The sequence below is a fragment of the Hemicordylus capensis genome, chromosome 3 (genome assembly GCF_027244095.1).
Source record: "Hemicordylus capensis ecotype Gifberg chromosome 3, rHemCap1.1.pri, whole genome shotgun sequence".
Taxonomy (NCBI): Eukaryota; Metazoa; Chordata; class Lepidosauria; order Squamata; family Cordylidae; genus Hemicordylus; species Hemicordylus capensis.
Genome location: NC_069659.1, coordinates 299817711 through 299839154, shown reverse-complemented (window position 1 = coordinate 299839154; position 21444 = coordinate 299817711). Strand labels below are relative to the sequence as shown.

Genomic DNA, 21444 nt, shown 5'->3' with positions numbered 1-21444 from the left:
TGGATTTGCTGTGCTTGCTCCTGCAGTTACTGGCAATTGTTTAATTCCACTCTTGAGAATTAGCCTTCTTTTGTGTGCCACTTGCTTCAGCATGGCAAGACGGGTCGTCTCCTGTAATTGATCATTGGAGCAGCTTACTACTCTTGTCATTGAACTTTCACTGGACGTTTCACTTTTTTTCCCCTGATCACAAGATGTTATTTGTATGTAGCTGCAAAGGTTTTCCAAATTGACAAGTGAGAGCAATATTAAAGTTGCATCTTCCTTTCTCTTGGTAACGCCCTGCTGTTTTATTCTCACAAACACAGAGTGATTGGGCAGTGCCAATAATAGAAACATCAGATATTGTTTTGGATTTGCCCAGATAAGCAAGTGCCTGAATTCTAACATAGTGAGAAGCGTTGCTTCAGTTTGGATTAATTGTATGTACTGGGGTTTGAGGGGGAGAAGTAAGAGTCTGATTGGCTGAACAAAGTGAGATTTTTTGTTTTATTCAACCATTCTCATTCCATGTGCCAGCTTCTTTGTAACACCCGCAACTCCACTGGACACTGAACTACTGAAAGGAAATCTGGTAAACATGTTTAGGGCACAATTATCAGTTTCAAGTTTGAAGACCCCCTAAATTCCTGTATATAATACAAAAGGTTTAATACAGCATAGTACAAAATTCCCAAAACGTGTAATACAGCTTAGTATAAAATTTCTCTTAAAGACAGAGAATAAAAGTTGGTGTGCATGTTCAGGGAAGTATTCTGCACTTCAGGGATAAACCCCAGCTTAACCCCTACACTCATTTTCAAGGTACAAGGACATATAAAAAGTAATGTAATAATAATGCATCTGTCCTGAAATCAGAATGAAAGCTGATCTGCACATCTAAGGCAGAATTATAAATTGCATATTTTGCACCAAAGCTTTGTGCCTGCATCCGTTTTGAAGAAGGTTAGGTGTGAGCAAGGACTCTCAATGCAGTGCTCTACTAGTTAAGACTTTGAGTTATAGCTTATTGGACTGCTTTCAGATGAATATTAAAATCAGAGGTTTATCTTTATCTTTGAAGATTTAATACAAGTGATAATGTAGGTTACTAAAAAAAAACCCAACCAAGGTCACCTTTTGTCTTTTCAAAAAAGAAAGAGAGAGAGTGATTCCAAGCAGACTTGCCCCTGTCCTCAGTAGTGCTCAATTCTTTGCATGTACCTCTTAGTTTGCATGGTATATGCATGGACCAAAATGCCAAAATTACAACTCAGTCTGCCTATATCTTCCAATGCCCCAAGGCATGAGAGGAGAGGCAGCCTCCCCTTCCACCCCACCCAACCAACCCGGGCTATTTCTGCTTTCCTCTCTAATCTAGCCGGTTGTAGGGCAAAACTAGAAGCAGAAGTAGGGGAGATAGGAGGGTGGGCAAGAGGAGCAGGGGAGAATTAGAATGGGAGGCTCTGGGCTACCTGTACATATGTAAGAGTATTGTACAGTCTGGGTCATAATCTGGAAATCCTAGAAAATGCAAATTCAGCATTAATGCATCTGCTATTGGAGCGATATCTAGAGAGATCTCTAGGCTTTTAGAGGAACACACAACATTGCTTAACACAAACATTAATCTAGCCAGGGGTATAGCAAGGTTGGAGTGGGCCCAGAGACAAAATTTTAAAATGCCCCCCGCTCACTGAAGCTCAGCTCATGAAGTAAAGAAATCTTAAATGAGGCTGAATAGTGGTAACAAAAAGCATATATATATATATATATATATATATATATATATATATATATATATAATTTTACTATGCTTTTTGTTACCACTAACATCATCCTAAATTATTTTTTTAAATGTTTCGTAAATTGTGGACTATTATTATTATTACCCTTCCAAAATGGTTCAGGGTGGTTTACAATTAAATGCAATTGTAAGTCCTACGATGCAAGTCATTTAATGGTACTAGAGAAAGACATGCTATTCTGGTAGCTCCAGCTCTTAACACTCTCATCAATTTCGGAGGATGAATACAACTGAAGGAAGCCCGGGCGGGTGTGCGGCTGGGGGAGTCAGTCATGTGACTTACCGGGGGGACAAGGCAATGGGCCCCCAGACAACTGTCTCCCCTTGCCCTATTATAGTTACGCCCTGAATCCAGTATCTGTCAGAAAATGTGGAAGAACTCAAGGCAGCTGGATCAAGTATTTGGATCCTTCAAGTATTTAAGAGAAACTTTATTCAAACTTGAAAAGTGATATATTAATAGCATTATTTCTGCAAATAGAAGAGACTGCATAGCCATTACCATTTATTTTTAAAACTGATCTGTGAAACTCAATGACGCTTGATATAGTAATGAAAGTTATTTTGATTATATTCAAGAGCAAAGCACATTGAGGTGGCATCTCTGACTACAAACTGAAGTATAGGAGCAAACATTGAGCAGCTAGGTCTTACAATGGTAGGGATGTGCATGAAATGTGATTCAGATGCCGAATCACACCACATCCCTTTAACACAGAGGGATTACGCATCCCCTGTAACACGGAATAGAGCAGATCCATACCTGCTCCTCTGCTGCTCACCACCACTTCCTTAATCGCAGCACCCCTCCCCCAGCTATCATTGCGTGCCAGAAGCACTCTCCCCCATCTGACCCTGTGCGGCACCGGCACACACATTTTCTGACCACACAAATGGTCACTGCACGTGTGCAGAGATCAGGTGTGTACTGGTGTCGTGCAGGGGCAGCTGGGGGAGAGTGCTGCTGGGATGTGATGATAGGGGTGTGTGTGTGTGTGTGTGTGTGTGAAGATTAAGGAAGTGGCAATATGGTCCTGCTCTCCTCCATGTTAAAGGGGATGTGTAATCTCTCCATGTTAAGGGGATGTGCTGCAATTTGATGTCCGAAGCATGTTTCGTGCCCATCCCTATATAATGGCAGAATGTTGAAAACTTCCCTCATCTTAACTATACTGGCACAACTGTGCCAGTATAATAAGATAACTACTACTTTAAAAGCACCTTTTTATTCAGTTAGCGCACTCATGTGCACACACTCACACTTGTCCCTGCATTCAGAAAATTATTGTGTCAGGCCAAGGTGAGGGCAGAGCCCTGCAGCCCGCCATCTAGGTTTCTAAATGCAGGGATGTTTTTGTTTTATTCTTTCATGTTATGGAAGAGCATTAAATTCTGTGAACCGTCCCTCCACTTGCAAACTGAAGTGGTACACCCCAGAAACAGGTTACCACCGTAACAATTTGTGTGAACTAGGCCTTTGCTATCTTTCATGGGCTTGTAGTTGAGCAAGTTGTATAGATGACACATTCCACTGGTGATGTATTGTGAATGCACCTGTGGGAATCATTCCAAAAGCCTCTCTGCAGATATAAAAAGATTATAAAAGGCATTAGTTCTTCAGCTAATCAAAGTGGTTTATGAAATGTCCTGCTCAGCAACATAGGTGAGTGAGCTGACCCAATCTAAAGAGCAATGCTTCTGAGCAAGAAATATGCTGTGTTGTATATCTGTTGAATGGATGAATAGAAGGGTGTGGACACTTCAAACCAAAGTGGCAGTACAGTAGGCCTATTCAGAAATGTTAGTGTACAAGTGTTGTTGGGCACACTCTTGTTTGCTTCTCAACATTTCCATCAGCTAATGGGAGGCTGCTGTGATCCATGTTATCTCTTTCCTCCAGGAAACCATCAGGCATAAATCAGGAGAATCTCTCCACTGACCATCAGATTTCAAGGGTCAAAATAATTTCTGAGTTCTTATTCCTTCATCAGAGTATCTTGCTTTTGTCCTGGAGAGGACCACTTAATGGCTTGCCAGCTCTCATTTTACAGCTGTATGCACACAGACATATTTCTTCCCTTGTCTCCTGTCCTGCCCCCACCCTTGCTTTGATTGATGTATCCTGACCAGTAGCTGCTGAACCACTGAACTCCTTGCCCCTATTTTGGAGGTCATTGATTAATAGCCTTTTCCTTCGGGCTTGTCAGCTTCCTTATGCATAAGAGAGTCAAACACTCACTTGACATGGGGTGTCTGGGGCTGATGGTGGCTGTTAGCAGGCGGAAATGGTAGAAGTGATCCTCTAGCTGCTGCCGCTGCCATCATCTCTGTGATTGGGGTTGCATCTCCCTGGCGATTGCCATTTTACATATTCAACTCCAGCTTGCTGGCTGAGAGGGCGTTTCAGTGTTTGTGCCACAGTTCTCTATGCTAAGTGAGGCTAATTCATTTTGCACTTCACAGTCTTTCTTAAGCACTCACTGGTGGCTGTGAAGGTTAACTTGCATTACAAAAGATTGATTCTCTCCCCCCCCCAATATGTTTGCCTGAGAGGCATACTAATCATGGGGCTGAGGGCTCTCTTAAACTGCACAGCTCTCAAGCACACCTTAATCAAGTGGTCACTTGAATGCAAGAAGTAGCTGCCGTTCAGAGGCCCGCCTTTCAAAGATGCCCTTTGTTTAATTCCTGTTGTCTGCTTAATTAGACGTTTGAGAGTCCAGTTAATTGATTGATGAACAATTAAAGATGCTTCAGAAGCTTTCCCCCAAGATGCATTCAGCAGCTAAGCCTTGTAGTCTGTCCCTTTGGGAATGGCCTCAGCACTTAGTTATTACCTGGGTCTGTTTTGGTCTGTAGCCTTAGAAACGTGCTACACAAACACATTAGTAGTGCCTCTAAATAAACCCAGCGCAATGTGCGGTGCTTGTTTGAGGTGTCAGAATTGGTTAAACACAACAATTCGAGAGCCTGAGTCAAAGTAGGATTGCTGTTGTACCATCCATAGGAGTTTTAAGCATTGCTAGCAATCTAAAGAGAAGGGAAGGAGTTGTTGTCGTGAGACTGCCCTTAATTAATGTTCTCTTGTTTTCAGACTTAATTAATTTAACCTTGGCTACAGCAATTCAAAGCAGTTAATTACCGTCAGTGTAACAATTAGTTGTGTAGATGGCTAGCATTGAAAGGTTTTTTATATATTAAAAGAGAAGAATTCCTAATAATCTGATAAATTTGGGGAAGTTGTAGCAATGATCATGAAATACTGGGTTGTATTGGGTACAAGGAGCGGGGGACCATGGACCCCTGCTCCCCCCCCCTTGTTTCTGTGTTGGAGTAGTATTGGGTAGGCATGATTCAAAATTAGCCCCCCGCATAGATTTTACATATGGCGGGGCACAGCTAAAGGCTACAGCGTGAATGTTTTGTACATGATGTCAAGATGGCGTGCTTTGGCACAATCATATGACTGGTCATTGGGAATAAATTCCAGAATGATTGTGGATGTCTGAGTCTATGGTCTGTCCTAGCCTAAGGTTTCATGCAGCACAGTGACTGGAAGCTCTGGTTTCTGAATCAGTATAGTATTAACTTTCCTCTGAGTACCACATATGAAGCATCATAAAGCAAAGAGCATGTCATGCTGTGAAAGTTCATTGCGGGGGGAGAGACAGGGGAGAGGAATGGATATAGCTGGAAAGTTTTTCACACAGGGCTTTTAAAGACCTTTAACTCACATCTCCTCCGGAATAGAGGGTGTGCGTTCACATATCGGGCAGATTTACCCCGAAGTCCCTGCGAGCTATCGGGGAGCACTTCACATACAATTCGGGGGTTTTAACGGCGCAGCCTGATTTATCTCCAGGGTAAAAAAAAAATCCACTTTTTGTGTTGGGTTTTTGGGATAACTTTGAGTTCACAGTAAAGCCTTGCAGAAAACCCGCGGTAAAGCCTGATATGTAGAGAACTCCCAGTCGTTGCCTATTTATACATTGGCAAACTGCCTGAAAAATCTGACTAGTTCATCTTCTGAATACCATAGAGTGATTCCAAAGGAAGAATAGTACATGCTCAGTCTGGTTAATGTTGGCAAAGTGAGATCTTCATGTCAAAACCTCTTTTGGAGCATTCAACTCTTGTCAATAATAGAAGTAAAGCTTGTGTACCATTTCCTAGTAATCAATAAGAGCCATTATGGAATGCTGAAGGAACAGTAGTGTTCTGTCTCTCAAGCAGTTAAGTAAGGGAGGGCGTGTTTCCAGAGTGGTTTCCAGATAGCAAGCTTTACACTGCAAAAAGTGGTGTAAATTGTGACATTTTGTGGTTCCGATTTAAAACCGCAGTTGAAATCCATTGCCTCCTACAATGGGCAAATACAGCTTTTTATTTATTTTTTATTTTTTTTGCAATGTAGGTGTGCCATTATAGGGCTGTCACGCAGCAATAAAACACAAAAGAAGGCATTGGGAATGTGAACGACACCTTGCTGACAGCACAGGGACTGCGAAGTCAAGACACAGGCAGTATGGAAGGACACTTAAGGGATGCGTCGTGACACTGTGGTAGCATGCAATCTGGAAAGCGCCCAGGAGAACCTAAGATGCGGCATGGTTTTGAGTCATGGTTCCTCCGTGTACCTCCAACTTAATCTGAGCCAGGGCTCAGCCCAGAAACTGTTCTGAATGTCAGCCCATGGCTCAGGAACACACGAAGTGCTGTGAGTAGCTACGGCATGTTTCTCCCTTCCCAGAGAACCACTAGAGCCGCACAGCTGGATTAGGGGAAAGTAACCTTCAAGCAAGTTTAAGTCTCAGCACTTTTTAAAAAATATCAACCGCTACAGATGTTTCCAGCATAATGGCATTTCAGTTCAGTTTTCCTCACTAGAAAACATTTTCTTTATAAGAGTAGAGATCTGCCAGGGAAATATGCTGGGAGGTTTTCTAGGTACTCTTTATTCCACATCAGTTTATTAACAGCCCGTGGTCAGAATACACAACGAGAACTGGCAACAGTCAGCAGGCTTTCCTAATGTGACAGTGTTTTCTTTTCCTGCTTTTATTTATGTACTTATAACTGTAGGTGTTACTCACTGCAATAGAATTGTTTGCAGAGCATTTCAAGAAGACTAGTTTCTGCAGCTTTTTGTTTCTTTTCATTCAGCTCCCCATGGCTTGTCTGGTTTCATTCCTTAGGAGGCCTTCGTCTCCTACCACCCTGCTAAGTGAACTGTTTGTTCTCTCTCTCCAGCAGTGAAAGCACTGTCAACCAGTGGCTAGTGTTTTTACTGCTTTTATCTTGAGATCTCGTCCAGTATAATGTTCAGCATCCTTGCAGTACAGCGCCAGGAAGTTCAGAGGATTAGATCTTTTGCTAGGGTACATCAAGGTCATTTTTAGCCTACGTTCTGAAGAGATGGCATGTGAAATCACTGTGCCTGTTTGTGTGTCCATGTGTCCCCCTCTAAAAGCTTTTGCACTTACAGCTAGATACAAACCAAAATCACCATATATAGGAGGGGATCATAAAGTTTTCAGATGGGGAGATAGACAGACAGACAGATAGATAGATGTTTGCCCATTTGTCATTGCTGTTTAAGATGGCAGCCACTCAAAACATTTCCTTGTAATGCATGTGCTATAGATACAAATAAATTCACAGCAGATGGGAGGGGACTGTAGCTTATAATCACTTTGTTTAAAGAAACAGAAAGTAGACTCCATTCGTTCTAGTTAGAACTACCTGATAAAAAGCTTTGTTGACTTGCACAAAAGTGTCAACGTTGCTTTTCATGATGTGGTTCCTGATGTTCTGGGTCTCATGTTTCTCCAGCACAGATATGTTTGAAGTTCCCTTTCCTGCATTTTCCCACTCTGATTTGCATGAGTTCTGTACTGATGTAATGACATCCTGCATTTCCCTACAACTTACTTCATTGGTTGTGTTCAAATCAGTTGTGGCAGGGTTTTAAAAGTTAAAAAAAAATATTGTGTAACATAGGATGTGATGTCAGTGAAAAGGGTTCAGAATCTGATGAATTATGGGAAATACTTCAGTAAACAGACCACAAAAATATTTAAAAGCAAATTATAATTGATAATTATGCTTATTCTGCATAAACATTCAGTATAAAATCTGCTTCTTCAGAAAGTTTAAAAAAAACCACCAGACATTTAATACTGCAAAAATCTGACTCAGCCCTAGCAGACCACATAGGAAGATAGGCAGCTGCCATACACCAAGTCAGGCCATAGGTCCATCTAGCTCAGTATTGCCTACACAGACTGGCAGCAGCTTCTTGCAGGCAGGAGTCTCTCTCAGTCCTATCTTGGAGAGGCCAGGGAGGGAACTTGGAGCCTTCTGCATGCAAGCCTGCAGATGCTCTTCCCAGAACAGCTCCATCCCCTAGGGGGAATATTGATTTATTGTTGCATTTATCTTACAGTGCTCACATATCGAGCCAGGTCTCACGATCACTGAGACCCGGTTTGGGAACCTCAGCGGGGAGAGCGTGCTAAGCCCGCTCTTCCCACAGACTATCAGGGTGGGAGCCCTGGGCGGCTGGATCAGCTGCCCATGCAATTGCCGGTTCCCTGACGGAGCCGGCTGGAGCTGGGGAATTCGGGGGCCGCGTGGCCCCCGGAAGCACCAGTATGCCCTGCATGAGTGCATACTGGGGAGACCGCTGAGCCGGGAGGCTGCTTTTCAGCCTCCCACGGGGGTCTACTTGTGAGTAACCACAGTGCGGAGCCGCACCACGGCTACTTGCGATTAAAAAAACCACAGGTTTGCAGAGCGCTCGCTCCGCAAACCCGGTTTAAGGGTTTACAATCTCATGATTGTAGAAATTCGGGCTAGCAGAGGCTAGTCCGATTTTTTACAATCATGTGAATAGCCCCAGAGTCTCCTATTCAAATGTAAACCAGGGTGGACCCTGCTTAGCAAAGGGGACAGTTTATGCTTGCTACCACAAGACCAGCTCTTCTCCTCGCCACCATTTCTGAAATATTATGCACATGTGTCAGTATTGGATTTTGAAAGAAGGATGCCATAGACGCTAATACTGACAGCATGCTTGTAGGACCATAGTAAGAGAGAAAGCAAATTGTTATCACAAATTGTCCTTGATGTAGAAGTTGTGGGCTGCATTTACTTCCTCCCCTGGCTCTTCTCTGTATTCCCCAAGACTGTTAAAACCTTGAGGGTTATAATTTTCTTTCTAGACACTGTCATGGCATCACTAGCTTCCATCATTGCAGAGATGAAGTTGAATGTATGACGGTAAAGATTTCCAATATTGTCTTCAGTGCTGAGCAGGGCCCTCCCCCCTCCCGCTAATCAATTCCTTTGAGGGAACATATGCTTGTTCATAGGGTGAAGTTTCCAATAGCCGTTCTTTATTTTAGGCGTGTTGCAGGCTTTCCTAAGCAATTGGTGTCTGGCTAACTGATTTAGATTGTTCTTTTCTCCAGCTTTCAGCTTTTAATTATAGTCCATGAGCACATACTAATAAAAACAGTTATAGAAGTCATTTCACTAATATTAGCCCGAGGCGGCTAACTGTGAAAAATGAAGTCACAGCGCTTTGCTCTTCAGGAGTCCTAGAGCTTGGTGTGATTGTTTGATATTGCATGTGCTCACAACATTACTGCATGAGCGAAGGGAAGGGGAGAAAGAGGGGCAGTTTGCTTCATTTCATCCACTATTGCAAGAGGACCTTTAGAATGATGACGACGCCAACTGGCAGAATACAAGTGTCCATTTTTTCCTGTCTTTAATAAAATGCATATTTTTATTTTTATTGGAGCCACACAGTATATCTTGTTGCAGTGGAATAAGCACTGCCGGACAGTTTTTTCAGAAGCTTATTAAATGGCAGAGATAGTTAAACAGAGCTAACATTTATTTTTCAAAAACCTATCAGGAAAGACTCTGGTCATCCCTAATTTGTTGACCAAATTACTAAAATATAATTATACTTAACTGAATTGCTTGGGAAAACCTCCAAAATGTTCAGGAGATGACTACATGATAATAGGCTTGCCATAAAGAATACCAACAATCAGGAATTCAAAAGATCAAATAATGTAGGGACCCATTATAAATGTTCTTGCTGGAGTCTGAACATGTAATTAGTAAACCGTATAGAAAGACATGATTTTTCTTGCTGTTGTTGATCAAGTAATAAAGAGGTTCCTATCTTTGTGGCAGGATTTTGTGTATTTAGACCCCAGAGAGCTGACTTATTCAGGTTGGTATGTCCTTTTAGGATAATTTATTCATTGGGAAGCGGGGAGTAAGCAATGTACCAGTGACTGGCCTGGATACAGAGGAGAGAGGGCTTATTCTGGTGCTCTTTAGAAGGCTTTCTCTTGCAAGAGACAATGAATGCCTCTTTTCGTGAGCATGCCTGCTCTGTACTTGGGATCACAGTTGTGGCATCTAGTGTGAATGAAGATCTCCACTAGTAAAATCTGGCAAGTAGAACCTAAGAGCTGGTATCAGAAGACACAGTCGCCAGCACATGCAACTAACTGAAGCACTGAGAGCATGCCCATCATGATGACATCCTCCATGGATGTCCTAATCAGTGTTCTCTCTATTTTTTTTCATCTGTGTGTATTCTGGGCGGCAGTATCAAGGCAGTGTGTGAGCACATGCATTCAGATTAGATGCACATGCATTTAGATGTTAAATGCATCAGGTTAAATCGGGAAGGCCCCACTCTGAATGCACATGCGCACACATTGCCCTAATACTGCCGCTCCAAACAGAACTCATTCTGCACCCAGATGAAAACAAATAGAGGGGACACTGGTTGAGGGGTGGGACTGTTCATCTGGAAGGCCCCTTTATATGTGCTCGAGATATTTGTTCAAACAGGGATCTGGAGCATGTGTAGAAGGGGCAATCAGATGAACAGGACCCCCCACACGTGTGTGTGTGTGTGTGTGATAAAGGGACATTCCGGGAGGCCATTGGGCCATTCATGCTCTTGGCACTTCCCGTTCCTAATTCTGATCTTGGTGAGAAAGACAACGTTTATCTTTAATTCATGTAGATTACAAGGAACCGGGTGGAGGGCTGATCCAAGCCTTCAGTTTGCCCAAACTCCTCTTTCCAGCCCTCCCGACATTGGCGCTCTTACCCCTGGACTCTGGGGCAGAAGTCCAGGGTCTCCACACCCTCTGGGCACCACCAAATCCACTTTAGTTTGCCCTGGGTGGTATGGTCGCTGCTGGCCCACGCTGCGCCGGGTGGCTTGAGTGTGCTTGTAACTTGTGCCCAGTGCTTTAGAGACAGAGGGGGGAATGGGGAAAGAATTATGTGAGGTGGGAATATGTTAAGTTATGTGTTGAAATGTTTCTGCTAATGCATATTTGCATAAATATACCAGTTTTATATTCTTATAGTCTTGTGAGTTCAGTTGCTGTTTGTACCCTCAAGAACCCACATGTTAAAAATACTGTTTGTGTGTTTAGGGCAGGGGTGGGGAACCTTGGCCCTCCAGCTGTTGTTGAACTACAACTCCCATCATCCCCAGCCACAATAATTGTGGCTGGGGATGGTGGGAATTGTAGTTCAGAAACAGCTGGAAGGCCAAGGTTCCCAAACCCCTGGTTTAGGGGTATGATGCTTAACTTGCGGGGGGGGGTGTCTCCCAAGGCCTTTAGGTCCAGGCTGCTTACGTAGGTGCATCTCTGCCTCTCCATTTCCAATTTCAGTGAGCTGGGAGAAGTCGAGGGAACTAGTAAAACTTCTGATTTGCACTTCGGGAGAGGGGGGATTTCAGAGCAAAAACATTAGCATTTGCACTTGGTAGTTTCTTTGCTTGCCTCATAGTTATATGATCAACCATTTTAGCTCTTGGTATTGCCATAGAGTAAAGAATAGCAAGAAAACAGATCTATGTATACAAAATTTAGTAGGTAGTTCCTTTGTGATATCTTGTTTTACAGAACTGATGCTCTTGATATCAGGAAAATTGGAGTGGGGGGAGGGCAGGAGAGGGACTGCTCCAGGGCCCCACAAGGTTGAGGTACTTCAGCATACTATCACCATGGCTATATACTGACAACATTGGTGGGGGGGTGCCGAGGAGGGCCCCTAGACAATGATTTGCTCTGTGCTCCCGGTTACCTCTCTGCAGCCCTGTACAGGATAGGGTTTTCCCTGGGTTGGAGCCCAGAAAGTTGTGGCTGAATTGGGACAGTTGAAGAGTACACTCTCCTGCATGAGACCATGGTGCCCATAATGAACCTCTGTTGAATGAGCTGAAATGTAGCTTAGATGTCTTTCACTCTGATCTTGAACATGTTGCAATCAATGGAGCTTCTTTATCTTGAGTGGGGAGAGCATCTCCTTTGAGGTCCTTCAACAGAGGCTAGACAGGCAGCTGGGGATGCTCTTACTCTGGATTTCCTGCATCAAGCAGGGGTGGGACTAGATGACCTTCAGGAGCATCTCAAATTTTATGATTCTATAAACATGCTCCTTTCTGAACAGTCACAATGTGGGAACTTTTGTAGCCACAGTGGAGATGTGTAAAATTCAGGGAGATTGCTGAATCCCCTCTGAAATCACCCCAAACCCAAAGCAAACATAGTGTAGTGGTTAAACTGTTGGACTAGAACCGGGAAGACCTAAATTCAGATCCACCCATGAAACTTACTGGGTGATTCTGGGCCAGTCACTTATCTCTCGGCCTAACTTACCGCATAGGGTTGTTGTGAGGATAAACATAATCATGTATACCTCTCTGGGCTCCTTGGATGAAGAGCAGGATATAAATGTAAGTAAATAAATAGATCAGTTAAAGCAAACCAATGAGGATCGCATCAGACTGCCTCATGTTCAATGATTTCCTGTTGATTGAGTTGAAATGCAGGATAAACATCTTCTACTCTCATTCTAAACATGCTGCAATCAAGTGAACTTATTTCCAGATCATGTTTTTAAGACTGAGAAGCTTCTGTTGTATTGGCTTTTGGAAAAACTGTACAGCTCTTATTAGTTTCCATAGAACTGACATAGGAGAGCTTCTTGGTGGATTGTGCCCTCCGAGTATGGCAAATCGTGTGTTTCTTGGGTGGCTGCAGCCCTTGCTTACCGATGTGCCTGGGGCTCAATTAATGTCTCAGCTTGCTACACCCCATATTGTTTTATTGCTTAATTAAACAATGTAATGAACCTATCCATTAGAAATAAATTTCACAGTTTATTCACAGTGACAACCCATACTTATCTAGATGAACTTTTTCAGATTGTTTTTTTCCCCTTTTAGAATAAGTAAAGCTGAACAGTTCTCCTTGAACAACAAACAAAGGGCACATAGTCAATGGCCAACACATTATTTCCCCCTCAATTTATTAGTGCTGTCGAATGATTATTGAGGGGAGTATATATTTTCCCCTGTAGTACTGCTCTCAACTCTGCAGTCACAAGCTAAGAGCAACAGCAGCAGCTTAATGCTTCTCAGGTGAAAAATAATCAGATGATGATTGCTTTGGTGAAATGCAACATTCCAGCAGATCTTGGTGCTATCAAGGTGAGAAGGAGACTTAAACAACCTTCAAATTCCTATTTGACCTTTTAATTTGTCTCTTCTACATTAATGCGGTGCATCTAAAGAAAGCTTTTTATTTCACAAATAGCTCTTCTCTGAGACCTGGTGTCACTATCCAATTTTGCAAGTCCTATTGTGGAAACAAGAAACATTATCTATTTTATTTTGTTGTCTCTAAGCTGGCCTGTTTGTGGAGCAAATGTTAATGGCACATTTTCGCCCTTTTTTATAGGCTTTTTCTTGCATGTGCTAGATCTGATACCATACTTCATAGCTGTACTTGCTCAGCATATAAACTAGGATTTATAATGCAGTGTGCCCCCCCCCCGCCACTCCAAATTGTGGGGTCAGAGGAGATTGCTGTTTTATGGAATGGCTAACAGGTATATTGCACTGTTTTAGCACTGCTAGGAAATGTTAAGTCATTCGTTTTCTATTAAAAAGTAATTTAATGAGGAACCACATCCATTGGTTTCTGGTAGTTTTAAAAGGAAAATAGGTTTAATTGACATAGCTGTTTCTAGTCCTTCTAGTGTCCTGTTCAAGTCTTATTTGTGTAGTACCCCAAAGGAATACAGATTGAATTGTGCAAAAAAAAAAAAAAGCAACTTTTTTTGTATGGACTATGGAGGTATCTCTCTTCTCGTGCCACATAATGCACCCCTATGCTGGATGCCAAAGACTTTTGCTCTCCTGCAACACATGTTGTGCTTAGACTAGACCTTAACATATGAGACAAGATACTCTAGAGGTGTCTACCAAAACGGATTTGGTTCTGCAGTTATATTTTCAGGAGTCTTAAAGGCAAGAAAGTTTTTTGCCCTCCTTTTTTCAAGTGTAATGGTTAGAGAGTTGGTCTAGGACCAAGGAGACATGAGTTCAAATCCCCATTCAGCCATGAAACTCACTGGGCCACACTGGGCTAGTCACTTCTCTCACCCCCTAGCCTACCTCACAGGTTTGTTGTGAGGATAAACATTAGCATGAATACTGCTCTGGACTCTTTGGAGAAAGAGTGAGATATAAATATAGTGAATAAACAAATAGCTGCAATTTCCTGTTCCTCTCTCCTGCTCCAAGTCCAACAAGAAGCCCAGCATTGTCTGAGGAGGAAGAGTGGGAGGCCCTAAGAGAGACTTTGAAGAGTTATGTCCATAAATGACTGTAGTAGTTATTGGAACTGCTACTACAGTTACCCTGAAGACATCTCACCACATCGAACTTCTTTCATTGGCTTCTGTGTGAACTAAAGTTAGAGTGCTAGCTATAAAACTCCTACGTATTGGTCTTTCTATTTGGAGTGCACAGTGGTCAGGACTTGGACCAGGTTGCCTAATACTTAAAAATATGTTTGAGTCCATCTCATGGGGTGGGGTGGGGGCATTAACTGGCTATAGACAAATATACATAAATGACACTATGCGCACTCTAAATTTTCCTTCAGTCTAAGAGGTGGGGTCAGTTGTAATGTGCTTCTTCAGTGGCCTCCCTGTACAAAGTTTTCTATAAAAATGAGAACTTCATTAAAGCAGGTATTGGTTAAACACAAATTAAACACTGCACGTCCAAAATACTGAAGGTTGAAATGACCCCAAACTTGATGGAGGCTCACACTTAGTACAATGGCTGCTTTGTGTTAGCCGCCAACCTTTTGATATGGTACGGGCTAGTTGTAAGCTGTGAGATCCCACAAGAACTTAATATTGGGGCCTTATGAAACCCAGATACTTTGGGGCTATTCACACGATGGTGCATGTAGGCAGGTGGGCGGAAAGGCAGGGTTCAATCTACCTTTCCCCAGACGAGCCCTACTGATCCTTTCGGCATGCATACATCCTTTCGGCATGTACCCACACAACCTGCACTGCCAGGAGCAGTGTGGAACAACAGAGGTGGGACTCATTTCCCCAGCCCTCTGCATATCCCACAAAGCACAGCGCAGTGAGCATAGTGCATTGGGGAATTCCCTCATCAGATGGACGCTCTAGGCTCCCATCTCTGTGTCTCCCCAGCTCCATCAGCCCGACGAGACACAAGAGCTTGGCTGCCGGGTTAAGGGAGCAGGTGCTTCCTTAACCTTGGTTAAGAGCTGGGCTTAGGAATGGTGTTAGGCTGGGTGGGAACGCTGGGATCCCTGTGGATCCCAGCACTCCACATGAGCAGTCTAGCCCAGGCTAGGCTGCTTGTGAGAACAGCCTCTTTGAATACTTTTAGCTTTGTATAAATAATGGGGGGGGGGTATTGTTTTACTCTGGCTGACATCCAGAGCAGCTTACCAGTCACATGCCTGGAAGCTGCACCCACATAAAAGAGCTTTCCTAGCTGTGCTGCGGCTGCGCACACAGCAGGGAGGCACCAATTGTGAACATTTTGCTCTAGCTCTGGAAGTGCCCTGTGTTGCCCCAAAATATGTCCCTGAGGCTTCTATAGCTCTCAGACATAGGGCACTTCTGGAGCCAGAACGCCTCAGCAAAATTCATTTCCCTCATTGCACACCTGAGCACATTGATTGATCACATTAGATATAGTAGACTGTCAAATGCATCTAATTGTTGTGAGATGTGAAAGGAAACTGTGACTGCATTGTGTTCTGTTGAACCCTAGGACTGAATAGTGACGTGTTTTTCCCTAGCTAAAAAGAAACTGATGTTTATTGCATTGCAATAAACCTGTCCTAGAAAGAGTGAGGGACTTGTTAATCAGACAGACTCATAATGACCCAGACTGGCACTCCTCTGCTTGTCTCCAGTGGAGGTGGTTCAGGTATAGGAAAACCAGAGTTATGCTCAATGAATGAGAGCCCATTGCTGGGGAGGGGGGCGCTTTTCAACAAAGAATAATCTGTAAAAGTAATATTTTGTCTGCCTCTCTGTAGAAACCTTCCTTTTCCAGAGAGACTTTGAGAAGTGTTGACTGACCACTGCCATGTCCTCTACCCTGGACTCCCTGTTGACTTTTTCTTACTGCTGTTTAATTGCTGATTATTTTGGTTTTCATTTGTTATACTGTGTTATTTTTATGGTTGATTTTGCTGGAAGGTTTTAATGTTTGTAAATCACTGAGAACATGTGGATGAAGGGGGATACAGAAATATGTTTAAACTAACTAAATAAAGGCCCCTGATAGGGAAGGGCCAAGAACCAAGGTCTTGTTCGTCATCTATTTGCACTGGAGTTGTGGGGGACGAGGGTTAGATTATACTTTAGATGGCAGCGGTATACTAACTGTTCCACACATAATGACATCATCGCGACTTAGATCACTTAGTGAGGGCAGAAGACTGATGAACCTGCATATGGCAAGTGTATGAAATACCCTCAGTATTGAGGAAGATGATCTTCTTTAAAACACATCCTGGATCATGTTCACATATTTATTCCTAAACAGCTAAAGACATGTTAGATTTGAGATTTAGTGGAAGGGGAGGAACTGAGAGTTCCACTTATTTCCTTGGCATGTCTCTCAGCACTCCCATTCATCACTGAGGCCATTTGTCAGGCAGAAGAACAGATTAGGCCCAACTTGTTGTTCTGAATCTAAACCTGCTCCCCCAAAGTTCTAGGCCATGAGGAGGAGATAAAGAATGCTTTTTCTCGTTCTCAGATGCATTAGTGTGGAGAAGGTGTTTCAGTGTGGTGGGTGGCGAAAGCAACAACTATTAGGAAGCACACTAGGCACTATTTGCATGGCCCTACCCTGGGTTCTCTTTCATGGACTTTCTGGAGTTTGGCCGAAGGTTGGGAGAGCAAAACAGAATCCTTCTATTTGCATTCTGCCCTTGCATTGATGGAACGTATGAAGAGGAATCATTCTCACTGTCCCCCCCCACAACTTACGTTTAGCAGGAGGTAAGAATTTCTGTGATTTGAGAGCTTTGGTCATGTATGTATTTACACTCTATTCATGCCTTCCACTGAAATTTCAGTGGGCAGGGCTAGGCCAGCATCCATGATCCTTCTCCCCGCTCCATGGGACATAAGAAGAGGGCTAGAATATTGAGAACTAGCTATATACTTCCACCCACAACATACATGTATACTTAAGCAAAATACCTCTCTGTGTGTGAGAGAGAGTGATGAGTACAGAAAGAGTCACACACACACACACACACACACACACATTCTGCAATTCTGTAAAGTTCTACAATTCTGCAAGTGTGGATGCATGTTCTGGCTGCAGCTGGAAATTCCCCCTTTCCCAAATCTAAGCCTGAAGAGGCAACAAGAAATCTTACAGCCCAGACTTTAGTCCCTGACTGTTTTGGCTCACTCTGTGTTAGAGGACTGGCTCCTAGCAAGGTATATTTCATGCCCCAATATTTGACAGTTTAGTGTACAAAATGTTCCTTTTTCAGATTTGTCTAGCAATCCAGCTGTCTTGAACCACATGTGTACCAAATTTCAGGGCTCTTGCTGACACTTATCCTAACGCTTTTGATACCTGACTAAGTAAAACAGTGAGGTCTAAGTGCTTTTTATATAATATATATGGTATTGCAAGAGCCTGTTATACCACTTACGGCAAAATGAAGAGAGTGATGTTGTTAAAAGAAAAGCAGGTGATTATAAACGTGGGTGCAGGGGGAAAGAATTAGCAATCTCATTAGCTCATATTGCTTCTCAGAGCAGCTGGTTTTCAAAAGTGCTGAGCCATAAACTTAAGGGAATATAACATGGCTCATCTTGGATTTGTACACATGAGATTTGGAGTGCAAACACTACTATAATAAGAGCTCATCAGTCATATTCTCCTGCATCTCTTGGCTGAGATAGTATGGCCTCCTGTGGGCTCAGCCAGATTTCCCTGGTTTCTTTCTATGGTTCATAATGAAGATTAGATCCTGCACCCCTAGCTTACTGGTTAGTTAAAGGCATGTAATTCCCTTTTCTTCTTACATCATTGTATTTTGCCAACTTTGGAGGTAGTAGACCAGCTTATTATGCAACTGCCACAGCATGCACTAGAGATGATCTATACTTTTGTGTGTTCCAAGCATAGGAGACGTGACAATTCAGTTAAATGCAGTGTGTGTGTGTGTGTGTGTGTGTGTGTGTGTGTGTGTAATAGTAGCCACAGAGAATTCAATCAGGGCCAGGACAATGATATGCAGGAAGAGGGTATTTAAACCTTTCCCACTGTACCATGGTCCTGACGAAAATCATGCCCCCAGCGGGCTATTAGCCCTAGAAGGGAAATTTCCTCCACACCTCTTCTACACAACCCCGCCCCCCTTTCGAGGAGCATTGCTTGGTACTTAACGGATCCAGAGCCTAGGCCCACTAGGTTGCTCCTGAACACAAAGGCCAGTTGCCACTACCTCCACTGAGCTCGGCTGGGTTTCTTGCAGGTATGAGAGCTGGCTGCTGGCTGCTCCATTGAGCCTGGCAGAAGTGTTGCTTGGCGGACATGATGGGCACCCACCTCCGTTGAGTCCAGCAGCTGGACTGGTTGCTGGGCATGATAGGCACCCATTGCCCTCTCCATTGTGGCCAGCAGCTAGGTTGTAGCTGGACACAAGGCCGAGGGCTCTATGTGCCAGAGCGGCCAGCCCCCAGCACAGCCACCGTCCCTTCCCATTTGCGCAGAAATGGAAAGGAACCGAAAGAGTGCAAGAGGAAAGGGGAGAAAGGTGCCCCACTCTATCTCTCCCTTTCCCCAATACAATTGTATGAAGGAGGGAGTGGGAGGTTCGATGACAGAAGAGGAAGAGATGGGGAACTCCTGCTGGGCTGGAAGGTTTAGCAGCCTCCCCCTTCATCCAAACAAGCTTGAGTTGGGGTAGTAGGGCAGGGCAGAAGACAGGCAGGCAAGACGTTGGGAGGCACCCAGCCGAAAATTGAATACATGTGCCTCTTGTGCACAGCACTAGCCATGCCAGTGCTCCCTGTACTTTCAGGACTGTCCTCATAACCAGAGTTTGAAGCTGGACTTCGAACATAGACCTTTGAAGGTCTAAGAGGATACAGACCGTCTGCCATTGGTACTAGAAAGATAGGCTCTCTGTTAACTGCTGGTGGTTGTTTTTTTTAAGCCCTGACCCCTGTCCGACACCTAAATTAGAGTGCAGGCAGTTTGTTATGAGGAGGTTTTTCTAAGTGTAGGAACAGGGCAGCTGCTTACATCTGGATTTTTCTTTCAGCTTAATTTAAAGTACACAGATTGGAGCTGTGCCCATTACAGCTGACATGGAATAGATCTAAAGTGTAAACCCCTCCCTCTTCTCACTTGTATGGCAATACACCTCCATGTGAACCAGGCGCGTAACAACGATCGGGCAAGGGGAGACAGTTGTCTGGGGCCCCCACTGCCTGGAGGGGCCCCCCAGGGGCACCTCATGTGACTCCCCATTGCCCCCTGCCCAGCCCCATAGCCTCTCAGCCACTTGCCCTCTTCGCCGTCTCTCCTGCTTGTTCTGCTGGCCACAATCGAAGCAGCAGGCAAGCGGCAAAGAGCTCCTTTTCTCCCGCCTCTCAGCTGATCGGCGGGTGGGCGGGGCTTCCACGGAGGCCTCCGTGTAGGCCGCAGTGAAGCCTGAACTCGAGTAGGGCCCAAGCCAGCCAGGAAGGAGGAGGCAGCCAGAGTGTTCTCTGCAGCAGAAGACCCCTTGCTGCCCTGCTTAACCCAGACCAGCATTTGCCAGGTAGAGTGTGAACTCCTTTTTGTGGTTACCTTTCCCGCCCCCCCCCCCCATATATAGGGATCTGCTTGCCATAGGGCTTGGATATGGGGGGGGGAGGGACCGAGAAGTCTCTGAATATTTATTTTGAAACAGCTTGGAAAATTTGCTGACTTAAAAAAAACTATCTAAAAAGTCCTATAAGTGGCTTGTTTCATGGCAGAAAATTGCAAAAACTTCTGGAACAGTATTTTATTAATTTTATTTATTCATTCATTCATTTATAAATGCACTTATGTTCAAGTTGTTTTGCAACCCAGAAGGTCTGAGTGAGAACTGTGAAGCATGTGTGGTGCTTTTATTTTATTTTTCATGTGTGTGAACTGCTCCCCAATAACTTGCAGGGACTTCAGGGTAAATCTGGCCAACATGTGAATGCAGCACCTCCATTCCAGAGGAGATGTGTCTTAAAGGGCTTTAAAAGCCTCCTGTGAAAAACCTCCTGCAATCAAACTTGACTGAATTTGTTCAGAATTCTGAGAAAACAGACATAGGTTCACCCTGCATGGTTGAAAGTCTCCTTTGCTAATCTGCAGCGAGGGGCCCATTTTAATAATTCATCTTTCTAGTGTGTTCTAGGCATTAAAAGTAATACAAATGTATAGTACTCAATGTCTATCACTATATATTGTGACGTGTGTGTGTGTTCAGTGAAATGTATTTGCAGGCAGCATACTTATTTTGGAATATCAGACTTAAATCCTTGGGGGCCTGGGGTGTGCGGAGGCCCTGGACTTTGAGGCGCTGGGGGCCCATTTTAAAATCTTGTCTCTGGGCCCACTCCAACCTTGCTACGCCCCTGATGTGAACTATGAACAGGTTTGAAAATGTTAGATGCATCCTGATTTTGCAGTGTTTTCATGAAGGGTTGACTTTAAACAGAGCTGGAGGTGCAGTAGCATCCCAGTGAATGAAAGCTTGGATTTCTCATAAACAGCAGAAATAATGCAACTGCCCGATTATTTTATGTGCTGGTAATTTGATTCTAGTTTTAAATTCTCATCCTTGATGAATATAGCTTACTTAAGTTCCGTGCAAAATCAAAAGAAATGGAATACCACTATTTCAAAATGTGGGGAGGACATAAGCCATGAATATTGTGATGATCTGTGATAATAGATTTGACTTGAAACTGAATAATTTGTGAGGCTTTGGATATTTTGCTCTCTTAACCACACACACACCCATTTCTTTTGTGATGTTTGCACCAGTAGTTGAGTTTGCCTACATATTTATTGTGAATTAGTGGCTAACATCCAGACTAACTCTCAAGGATCTTAATTTCAGTGCGTCTTCCATCAAGTAACTTAGGATGTCAGCCAGTAACTCCTCCAGTGTAAGAGTAATTCTTATAGAAGGAATATTGAACACTGAATATCCTTGTAATGTACTTTTCAAAGAAATATTCATCACTACAGG

At 43.6% G+C, this 21444-nt stretch overlaps 1 protein-coding gene across 4 annotated transcripts in view; it reads left to right on the top strand.

Annotated features, from left to right (window-relative positions):
- The window catches only part of GPC1 (glypican 1), a 315629-nt gene that overhangs the window by 79387 nt on the left and 214798 nt on the right, over positions 1-21444 (top strand). The window contains exon 1 of one of the 4 annotated variants that reach the window (XM_053305192.1): positions 13221-13331. The exons of 2 other annotated variants lie outside the window; for them this stretch is intronic. In XM_053305192.1, the coding sequence (XP_053161167.1) occupies positions 13298-13331 (34 nt within the window). In that variant the 5' untranslated portion in view covers positions 13221-13297. Of the gene's footprint in view, positions 1-13220; positions 13332-19885; positions 19990-21444 lie in introns of those variants that run through there. One more of the 4 variants, XM_053305193.1, reaches the window with a different exon arrangement.